At 48.4% G+C, this 10,766-nt stretch overlaps 2 protein-coding genes and 5 non-coding genes across 7 annotated transcripts; 2 read left to right on the forward strand and 5 right to left on the reverse strand.

Annotated features, from left to right (window-relative positions):
* Positions 1-44: 44 nt before the first annotated feature.
* LOC107118172 (histone H2B 1/2/3/4/6-like) lies at positions 45-426 on the forward strand. The gene has a single exon (XM_015420449.1). It carries the CDS (start codon positions 45-47, stop codon positions 423-425), a length of 381 nt encoding a protein of 126 aa, XP_015275935.1. The 3' UTR covers position 426.
* Positions 427-1,369: 943 nt separating this feature from the next.
* Positions 1,370-1,442, reverse strand: TRNAM-CAU. Its single transcript has one exon. It is a non-coding gene; the product is annotated as a tRNA-Met (tRNA).
* Positions 1,443-2,012: 570 nt separating this feature from the next.
* On the reverse strand, positions 2,013-2,086 carry TRNAI-AAU. The gene has a single exon. It is a non-coding gene; the product is annotated as a tRNA-Ile (tRNA).
* An 846-nt stretch (positions 2,087-2,932) lies between these two features.
* On the reverse strand, positions 2,933-3,015 carry TRNAL-CAG. Its single transcript has one exon. It is a non-coding gene; the product is annotated as a tRNA-Leu (tRNA).
* A 259-nt stretch (positions 3,016-3,274) lies between these two features.
* On the forward strand, positions 3,275-3,347 carry TRNAK-UUU. Its single transcript has one exon. It is a non-coding gene; the product is annotated as a tRNA-Lys (tRNA).
* A 972-nt stretch (positions 3,348-4,319) lies between these two features.
* TRNAM-CAU lies at positions 4,320-4,391 on the reverse strand. The gene has a single exon. It is a non-coding gene; the product is annotated as a tRNA-Met (tRNA).
* Positions 4,392-7,624: 3,233 nt separating this feature from the next.
* Positions 7,625-10,629, reverse strand: ADAT3 (adenosine deaminase, tRNA-specific 3). Its single transcript, XM_015420424.1, has 2 exons — positions 10,576-10,629; positions 7,625-8,681 (listed from the first exon to the last, which is right to left on the reverse strand). The coding sequence occupies exon 2, from the start codon at positions 8,657-8,659 to the stop codon at positions 7,625-7,627; it is 1,035 nt and encodes a 344-aa protein (XP_015275910.1). The 5' UTR covers positions 8,660-8,681; positions 10,576-10,629.
* Positions 10,630-10,766: the final 137 nt, after the last annotated feature.

A 10,766-nucleotide genomic window follows, 5' to 3' on the forward strand; every position in this document is an offset into this window, starting at 1 on the left:
TTCTGTTCTCAGTGTGTTTGTGGAAGAGGTTGGGAAGGAAGAAGATGCCCGAGCCGGCCAAGTCCGCGCCGGTCCCCAAGAAGGGCTCCAAGAAAGCCATCACCAAGACGCAGAAGAAGGGGGACAAGAAGCGCAAGAAGAGCCGCAAGGAGAGCTACTCCATCTACGTGTACAAGGTGCTGAAGCAGGTCCACCCGGACACCGGCATCTCCTCCAAGGCCATGAGCATCATGAACTCCTTCGTCAACGACATCTTCGACATCATGAACTCCTTCGCCTCCCGCCTGGCCCACTACAACAAGCGCTCCACCATCACCTCCCGCGAGATCCAGACGGCCGTGCGCCTCCTCCTGCCCGGGGAGCTGGCCAAGCACGCCGTCTCCGAGGGCACCAAGGCCGTCACCAAGTACACCAGCTCCAAGTAACGCCGCCCCGGCCTCCCCCCGAGAATACCCAAAGGCTCTTTTAAGAGCCACCCACTTTCTCCGCAAAAGAGCTGCTGTTACTAACACGTTTTTAATTTCCTATTTGTGTAGAGCAAACACACAAAAATCCTTCAACTTAATGAATGAACGCTCCCGCAAACTAAAAATTGAGAGTAAACTTCAATGTTTGCAAGCTCGTGGTCGGATGGGTTACTGGAGCTCCTTTAAAAGCTATACAGACTATCGGGGGGTGTATTGAAGGGTTGCAGTAGAGCCTGGTGGGCACTGGCTCAAGTAATGGGGGGGGGAAGGGATTATTTCTAAATGAATTAAAGGTAAGGCGGTCTGCAGACGAGAGAGAATGCGACACATTATCTAGAGGAACAAGGTTCGAGTCCAGTAGTACGCTGAAGACCCAAAATCTTGGAAGCTAAGCAGAGTCGGCCCTGGTTAATATTTGCCTGGGAGACCAGCAAGCCAGCCCCGGCCTCGCTGCTGCAGAGGCAGGCAATGGCAAACCACGTCTGAACGCCTCTTGCCTTGAAAAACCCACGAGGTCGCCACAAGTCGGGTACAACTTGACGGGGGGGCGAGTGGGGGGCGTCGGAACATTCTGCTCGGATATGGAAGATTTAAGGCAAAGTTTGTGTTAGAAGTCTGCATTCTGCAAACTCGCTTGATCTTTAACCTGAAGATGGTGGGCCGTGGACTCAACGCAGCGGGCTGTGGGGTCCGCCCCTCAAACACCCCCCCCCCCCTTCACCAGGAAAAATTGCCTGGTAGTACTGAAGATACAAAGCTGGAATGGTAAAAGAGACTGGGATTACTTGGTGGAGTATTTAAGGGGGCAGCTGCGGTACTCGGTGGGGTACTTAGTGACCATTCAGAAAAAGGGGTTATTCAGCTGTTGCTTTTTAAAGATGCAGGTTTAAAGCAAAAGACTCTGCCCCCTCTGAGGTTCGAACTCAGGACCTTCAGATTATGAGACTGACGCGCTGCCTACTGCGCTAAGGAGGCTTCGGGATAGTTCTGTCTGGGAAGCATTGCTATCCGAATACACTTTCCCTTGGAAACGAGGGACTAAGATTGAAAGGTCTTTTTTTGTCGTCATCCCCCCACCACTTTGTTTGGCCTTTTATATATCTACCCCAATACAGAGCTTTCCCTTTCGGTAACTCAAACCTGCCGTTGTTGTCTATTTTTTTGGTTGCTTCTAATAAAAAAAGTATTTACTAGTTTGGATTTAGACCCAAGTGGCTACCGCAACCTGTTGTTTTCCACAAAGGCAAGGATTATCTGTAGGCACAGCTCTGATCACGGGGGACACATATTCTGAGTACAGAATAATTACCAAAACGGTAAATTTTTCATTCAGATTCATGGAAGTGTCACAGGGTGACTGTTGTGGGGAGGGGAAGGGAAAGGAGTTTGTAAGCCGCTCTGAGACACCTTTGGGTAGTGAAGGGCGGGGTATAAATCCAATCTCTTCTCTTCTGTTATCAAAAAATAAACAAATGAGTAGTTCAGAAAAAAATGTTTAATGTAACACAATGGACCTCAATATTATATTAGGAAGAAAAACACAACTGGCCCGTACGGGGATCGAACCCGCGACCTTGGCGTTATTAGCACCACGCTCTAACCAACTGAGCTAACCGGCCAATTTATGCACGGCTTTGAAAGAGGAGCTACTCAGTGTTAATTTAGAGTGGTATTAAACTCTTAGAGGTGGCCTCTAGGTGGCACCACTGGACTATTAACTCAAAGGAAATTCAACAAGGCCATTTAAAATTGCCTCAGAATTTGAACTCCCGCTATTGGCCTTTTATATACCGGCCTCTTTCGGGGAGAGGTCCTCTCAAGAGGTACGATTTGATCTCTCAGATTCAGTTTTGCGTTTGGGTGTTAGAGGGATGCTGGAGAAGCGGTGGGAGTGTGCTTTCTCAGGTGCATTTACCCTGGCATGGGATTCTTTCGGTCTGACCTCGCTGATCCATGTCTCATGTTATCTTGAGGCTTGAAGACTGCAACGCACTTTTCACGGGGCTGCCCTTGATGACAACCGGGGAACTTCCATTATTGCAGAACACTGCCCCCCCCCCCGGTCACCTTTTAAAGACGAGGTCAGCTGCAGAGCGACCGCCGGGGTTTCCAGTTTCTGCTTCACTCCCTTTAGGGCACAGTTTCTCTGAACAAAAGAGAAAGGCATCCGAACTGCGGAGTTCCAAAAGAGGCTGTTGAGCTGGGCAGCAGTAGAATTTTCGAGATGGCTTCTGCAGTGAATTTTTATTGCATGAGGTTACCCACTTTGGACTGGATTCCAGATTTCTGGAAGAAAGGTGCGTTTGTACATATTTTAGATAAGTAAATACATGACTCCGGATTTTAAATTCTAACGACAGGACAGTGAAACAGAGAAAATTACATAATCCTATACAGATCTTAAATTGTAAGTTACTGCCTTAGCCAGTTGGAAATGACAGCTTTGGTTTTAAAAAAGTTATATATGTCAGAAGTGGGATTCGAACCCACGCCTCCAGGGGAGACTGCGACCTGAACGCAGCGCCTTAGACCGCTCGGCCATCCTGACACTTGGAAAAAAAGGAGTCTCAATATTTGAATTATGGTAATTGCATCAACTATAACATTCCAAGTAGTACATGTGAAAAGACGATTCTCTGTCTTTAATATTACCATGGACAAGGATCAACTGTTGCAAAAGGAATGTTACAAGAAAGAATGTTGCCAAATTCAAAACGAAGAAAATCTACAAAGAAGCAGGGAATCGGTTCGGGCGCCTCTCTGGTTTGATCTCTACTAGACGAATCCGGAAGTCTGTTATCAACAGAGCCCGGATAGCTCAGTCGGTAGAGCATCAGACTTTTAATCTGAGGGTCCAGGGTTCAAGTCCCTGTTCGGGCGGCAATGTCTTTTGCTTCCTAACCGGAAAAAAATGCAGAGGAAGTCCCATAAAAACTATTCCAACACGGCTTCTTTAGTGCAACAAAGTGCACATTATTTTTCCATTACGCTCTGAATCATTTCCGTATCTCTTGCTCAGTGGGCGTGCCTAAAGAACGAGCAAATCGGTCGTATTAGGTAGCATCGAAGAATCAAGCACTTCCGGTCATATTTTAATGTGTATCGTACTCAGTGCAGGCAGGCAGTTGACTGCCCTACAGCTGAAATATTTGGCTGCAGCCATCCAACCAATAAAAGCCTCTTAACACCTCTTCGTTAAGGCCAGCCTATAACCAAGACAACACAATGCACAAGCCTCGTAGGACTCGGTCTTCAACGCCCCTTCGTGGACGCGGGTGAAGATCAGTTTCAAAGATCAATTGGAAAACCAGGATCAATTCCACTGCCAGTTCAGGGAGCATCGCGTCTTTTAAAAGCTTCCCGGCAACCAATCAGAAATCGATTGCGATCGATTCGACAGCTGGGGAGAGGAGGGGGTGCCGATTAATGGGCAGAACTGGCTGTCAGTGTTGCCAGCCAGCTGCGTTTGATTCATTCAAAGTCGTGCTTCTCGGTTTGAAGTGGCACAAATAATTTTCCTTTTCCAATCTAAAAAAAAACACTTCTAAATTCATATTTGTCATAGAAGTCAGAGCAGGTCAGAAGATCGACGGAAGCTCCGTCCTCCCCCTTCTTCTCCCCAAATTTAGAATCTCTATTTACGCGAGGAATTGGCAAAAGTTTTCTAAACGTCAAGTCTTTTCCTTCCCAGACCGTGGCTCGAAGCCACACTTCGGCTGTATGATAGCTTCTTTCTTGGTGCTTCACGAACTGCTTTTCCATTCATTCTGCCTATAACTTATTTTAAAGTAGCATTTTTCTTCTCGCCAATGGGCTTTTAAAATTTAAATTCAAATAACAAAAAAAAAAAGTTAGCAGAGGATGGTTTCGATCCATCGACCTCTGGGTTATGGGCCCAGCACGCTTCCGCTGCGCCACTCTGCTGGTCGGGTAAACAGCTCGTATTACAAGCCTTAATACTAGATGCACTATGGTGTTTCAATGACACGTTCATTTTCTACAGTGACTATTCGGAAAGACGTCTATCTAACATTTGAAGGAGGTCGCATTTATATGCTGCGCCGATACAACAGTGCGTTTGTTTTAAAGAAACGACACCGTTGCATACATTTGTTCCCTTCTGATGCTGAGAACTTGTTCCTTACCTACTCTTCAATTGTGCTAATATAATCACCAGTCCCAGGGGTTTTGCTCTGTTCTCAGCCTTTTCAGAAACTTACCTGTGGTGTCAGAGAGGCATTTGATTAACTGCTTTTAAAATATTTCCAACAGAGGGCCATTATACTCCCCTCTCATCTTAGATGGCTGCAACCCGACACCAGCTCTACCATTTTGTCAGCTACAGATACAGACAGAAGAGTTTCAAGAGCAGGGCCTGAAACATCTCCACCACTACCCCATTTGAACATCTAGTCTGCTCGAGTTCTGTAGCTCTGCAGAGTTCTGTAGAACTCAGACGTTTGCAGCCTGTTTTCCTTTATTGTGTTTGCTCCAAATAAAAGGTACTGTGTGGCTTTGGGTTTTGAGTGCCCCTGGACTTTTGTTTTACTAGCAGTAGCAGCAGTCTTTATAAGATGTCTCCCTTCCTCTGTCTCCAAGCAAAGAGAGCAGGCACAAGGCAGCCGAGTAAAACTCAGGCGCTGTACAGGATGGTTCTCATTTGAACCCAGCCTCTGAAGAAGCATCCTGTGTGAGTCAAAAGCTTGATGGTCGACCAGGGCTTATTCATCTTAACTTCACAGCTTTATATGCTTTATTTATAGTTTCAATATACGTGTTGTGTTTAATATATGTGACGTATTTTAAAATTAATTTATTTTAAAAAAACAAACCTTGCAGACTATATTTTGAACCCCAGGTGATCCGAAACTGGCAGTGTTCACCCCAGACTGCAGTTCCTCCACAGTTTACGTGGGGTTCCTCAGCAATAGCTTTTTGGCTCCCCATCTTCCACCCCAAGCGTAGCTCCCTTCCTCACCCGGTAGCGTTGCCAGGTGGACCTCTGAAGTGGACCTTTCCACATAACCCCCAGTTAATTGCACATGATGTTGGGAGTTTCCTGACTGGGACTCTGGCCCTAGTACTTCACCCAGAACTGCAGCCACAAATAAGGTGGTGATATGGTTTAGGGGCCACGGCATTGGGAAGGGAAGGTTACTCTCCCCACACATAGTTTCCCTCCCTGGAAATCTACCCCACACACACCACTTTAAGCCATGGATTCTAGGCAGCATCCGTGCACTGCTTGTGTCAGAAACATGCATATTGGTTTAAAATGTTATTTTATGCTCAAAAGCTTTTTGCATCCTTAGATGAATAAATAGAATTTAATAAACAAACGTCCTTAAGTTGCCTTTCTGTAAGCTCCCTGCTGTGCTTACAGAAGCAGGGGAAGATCTTTGATTTTTACAGGCATCGTAAGGTTGACCGCAATCCTTAAAAATCTCTCTTGAGCCAGGGGAATTGTAAATGAGCTTGGGAAGGACAGCTGGTTGCTAACCCTGAATTTTAACCATTCTTTAAACCCACCCCAGCCTACTGGCTACCCACGTTGTGCCACATCGCTCCCCCACCTTTCCAAAGACAAGATGATCTTCTTCGTGAATATAGAAAGATCATCGAAAACAGAGAGTTGCCCATCCACAAAGACATGGCTGACGCGGGCCTCTCCAGACGAAGATCCCGACACCCAGCAATAATATCTGCACAAATCCTGCAATCAAAAAAAGTTCAGTCTAGGGAATGAATGGTTGTGAATGTGGATGCAATCAGTTCCACCCAATATCCATACCCTGATAAACACCAACGAGAGCTCACAGGATTTGACCTGCCGCATAAAGTATGGAGGACGGCTAAGAGAATACGAAAAGGCTTTGGCAGCTATGCAGACCTGTTGTTTAAATGGGGCAAAATACCAGGACCCGAAAGTGATTATGGTACAGTCCGCCAAACTATTTTCCATCTGTCACGGGAACGTGAGCATCGTGATTTCCAGGGAGATGTGATGGGGCTCTTTGAACTCTCCCCAGCTGCAATTGGTTGGAATGAAAAATTCGATATTAGAATTTAGGGAGATTGCTCAATCAGTCTGCATACCTGCTGTATCAACTTGATTCCATATTTCATATTATTATATGCCTCCTGTGTGCAACTCTGCCCATAGGATAAATAATAAGGGTTTTGTTGTAACTGATATAGGCCCTTTCTCAACAAACCAGCCTCAGGGGGTGCACGACCACTCATTTGCTTGAGGACAATTTGGCTCTACAACCATAGGAAGGCAATTCCTGAACCAGACGTTTATATCTGAGAACCACTTGGCATGTGATTTCACTTTTAGAGGCCTCATTTGTACTTTTTAGAGGCCTCATTTGTACTTGCTTCTGGTCCTTATTGAATTTATACTTTGTATTTACATGATTGTACTATATTTTTATAATAGCCAATATGTGATTTCACTTTTAGAGGCCTCATTTGTACTTTTTAGAGGCCTCATTTGTACTTGCTTCTGGTCCTTATTGAATTTATACTTTGTATTTACATGATTGTACTATATTTTTATAATAGCCAATATGTTCCTCACTATTGACTTTTGAGGAAGGCCTATGTTTATAAGCCCTTGTGTTTTATACATAACGTGTGATTGGGCCCTTACATAATTTTAAAATTTCTGACTAATAAATACATGTATTTTTTATATATTTCCTTCATTACGTTTTTAATATTGGCCCCCTTTCTTGCATTTGATTAACCTTTGTCAGGTTCTGGATTCTAAGTTTCAGGTTCAGTTTTTTTCCCCCTTCCCTTTTTTGTCCTTCTTTCCACATCAGGACCACTGTTCCCTCTAAGCTGAGTTAGTGTGAGCTAGCTCACAGTTTTTTTAGCTTCTGGCTCACACATTTTTGTCTTGGCTCAGGAAGGAGGGCTCCAGAGCAAACTAATTAACCCCGTAGCCAAATCGCTCACTCACAGCATTAATGCCAGTCGCTCAGAAAGTAGAATTTTTGCTCACGACTCCACACCTTAGAGCGAGCACGGATGCCAATGTTATCGATGATCATAAACACACAAGCATTCTTAAAATAATTTAATTGTATATATATATATTTTTTTTTTAAAGGTAGAAATAAGCATAAGGATAAGCCCTCTGTGGCGAGTCACTTGGGAACTGAAAGGTGTGCCAAGTCGCAGCACCGATCCTCCAGAATGCCCCGGTAAACCTCATAGCGGTGGTTGAGGTCTTTGCGGCTGTGGATGTGGTACTTGGTCGCCAGGGCTCCATGCGGGGAGGGGGCCCCGTAGAAGACCCTCTCGATGCGCGAGTGCACCAGCGCCATGGCGCACATCACACAAGGCTCCCGCGTTAAGTACATGTCATAACCAGTGCAGATGTATGGCAGCCCATCGGCGCCAGAGGACTGGTCCAAACCATTGGCCGACAGAAGAAAGCTGCAGCCAGGATAATCTTGGTAACGATAGGCCCCTCCTCCCTGGCCGCAGGCCACCAGGTCAATGCAGACCATGGCGGCGTGGAGTAGCGGGTTGATGCCGTCCCTGCAGTCGTGCCCCACCGCCAGGACCCTCCCGGTGGCTGGGTCGACCACCACGGCCCCGACCGGCTTCATTCCCTGCCTTGCCCCCCGCTGTGCCGCTTGGATGGCCAGCTCCATGTGGCTTTGCAGGGCGGTCTTCTCTGACGGAGTGAACAGGCACCCGCTCAGGGCCTGGGTGATGCGCTTGTTTTCGTGGAAGGAGACCGGCCAGTGGGAGGCCGCTTCCTCATACTGGCGTCTGGTCAAGGGCGGGTAGACCGGCACCTGGGTCAGGAAAGGCGTCCCCAAGCCCGACGGGTCCAGCTGGCCACTGGGGAAGAGTTCCGAGAGTGTCCGCAGAGCTCCTTGCTGGTGTCTGCCGCTCGCCCGGCACAGGATCATCTCCAGCGGGTGCGAGCTGTCCACGGAGCCACGAGCTCGGACGCGCTTCAAGTGCGGGTAGTCACCCAGCGGGTAGATTGCGGAGACCTCCTTCACCAAACGTGACGCCTCCTTCTTGTCCAGGACAGGGGCAGCGTAGACTGGCATTAACGTGACGCCCTGCGATTCCCTCTCGGAAAGAACCGGCACCACTTGCCAAGGAGAGGCACCTCTCGGCTCCTCCGTCTTCTGCCGTTTGCAGTCCGGCTCCATCAGCATAGCTGTGTGCCAGCCACCCTCTCTGGAAGAATCAAGAGGAGAATTCAAGCATATAAGGGCTGGCTTATTGAAGAAGAGCAACTGGAACAGCCCAGACTAACCTAAGACTATCAGAGCTCAGAAGTGAAGTAGGATCAGTTACGGGTAGTACCTGGATGGGAGACAACCAAGACATAACTGGGCCCCGGTCATACGGGCCGGATATCGCGGCGGGGGGGGGGGAGGAGAGGCGTGGCTAATTGCCCCAGAGGAAACTAACGCGCAGCTGCCCAAGCACACGTCCCGGTCAAGGTCCCGTGGTTTGGGGGAAATGCCGATCAGACAGGTATCCTGCAGCGCGGCACAGAAGCCACGCGGCGCGATCGCACTAGCAATCGCTCTTTGTGCGCATGTGCTGTTGGGCACTGTTACGCAACCTGCAGAGACGAACAGCGGCGGGCGCCAGATGCCACGTAAGTCCACCGGGAACGCGATCAGACGCCCAACCTTGGCCCGCGGTTTCAGGAAACTAGTACCTCGTAGGTACTAGTTTTTAACTCCGCACCTTCAGCGGGGAGTCATGGGTTCGCCACGGGAGCACTGCGCCCGGAAAATCCGCGGGACTCCCGTGCCTCTCCCGCGGCAACTTTGCCGTGTGACCGGGGCCCTGGGTTGGCAAACAGAGGAAGGCAATCATGGCAAACCAACTCTGCTCATCTCTTGCCTTGAAAATTCCATGAGGGATCACTTTGAGTTGACTGCAATTTATTTACAGCCTTGAATTTTATTATCATTCTTATTACCAATGAACTCTGTGAATAAAGGGTATGCAGATGCCAGCTGATGGGGCAAATCTAGCTCTCCCAGTAACGAATCAGAAGAAATGGGGGCTCGAGGCTACCAAAGCTTGTGCTGGATTCCCCCCTCCCCCCCAAAAAAATCTTTAAGGTGTTTGTTTTTGGTGCAACAGACTAACACAGCTACTCTGCTGGGATGATTATCACGTTTCCTACAGAATCCTTTAATGACATTCGACAACATGCTGAAATAAACCTACTGTTATCATCTTTTAAGATTGTATGCTGGTTTTAAAATTCTATGTAAGCCGCCCTGAGCCGCTTCGGTGGGAGGGCGGGTTAGAAATTTAATAAAATAAATAAATAAATAAATCCGTACTGGGGAGTCAGGCGGGGCTCACACACTGCACAGACCCTCTTCAGTTGGCTTGTTTCCATAAAGTGTATGCTCTCTGCTTCACATAGGAAGAAAAACAAATGGGCCTCTTATCTTAACATACCTCACAGGATTATTTGTGATCAATAACATGGAAGGAAAAACCTGGAATGCTCACCTAAGCTCCTTAAGCGAAAGGGCAGGGTAAGAATGTGATAGACAGAAAGACTTGAGGTTATCGAGAGGCGAGTGGGGCACTCTGCACATGCTCAGAGAACCTCCTCTGGAACGTGCGAAGCAATGCTAAGGGTTTAGGGCTGCCCAGCTCTGGGTTGGGAACTTCTTGGAGGTTTAGGGGTGGAGCCTGAGGAGGGTGGGGTTTGGGGGAGAGAGTCCTCAACCAGGTATAATGCTATTTTGCTTCAGGAAAACTGATCGATGTGGTCTGGATAAAGTTGCCAGGTCCTCCCTGGCCACCGGCGGGGGACAGGTGCATAGGGTTGCCAGCTCCAGGTTGGGACACTCCTGGAGATTTGAGAGTGGATCCTGGGGAGGACAGGGAACTCAGTGAGTTACAGTGGCACAGTACCCACCCTCCAAAGTGTCCGTTTTCTCTAGGGAAACTGATCTCTGCACTATGGAGATGAGCTGCAATTCCGGGGGATCCCCAGTTCCCACCTGGAGGCTGGCAACCCTCCCCTCCCGTCTGCCCCAAGACGCCCCTGACTGCTCCGCCGCCGCCTTCCCTCCCTTGCCCCACGTACCGGGAGCCTCATGACCCCCTCCCCGCAGCTCTCATCATCCAAGCGCCGGGCCTCCCGCGTCCTCGCTTGACCCCGTGACCTCCGATCGCGCCGATTGGCTACCGAAGCTCGAGAAAGAGGGAGCGGATTGGCCAGGGCTGTCTCCCTCTTGTCCGTCATTGGTCGGGCCTGCGTATCACAGAGAGGGGAGG

This window comes from Gekko japonicus, unplaced genomic scaffold (assembly GCF_001447785.1).
Source record: "Gekko japonicus isolate JY-2015 unplaced genomic scaffold, Gekko_japonicus_V1.1 scaffold441, whole genome shotgun sequence".
In the NCBI taxonomy this organism is placed as follows: domain Eukaryota; kingdom Metazoa; phylum Chordata; class Lepidosauria; order Squamata; family Gekkonidae; genus Gekko; species Gekko japonicus.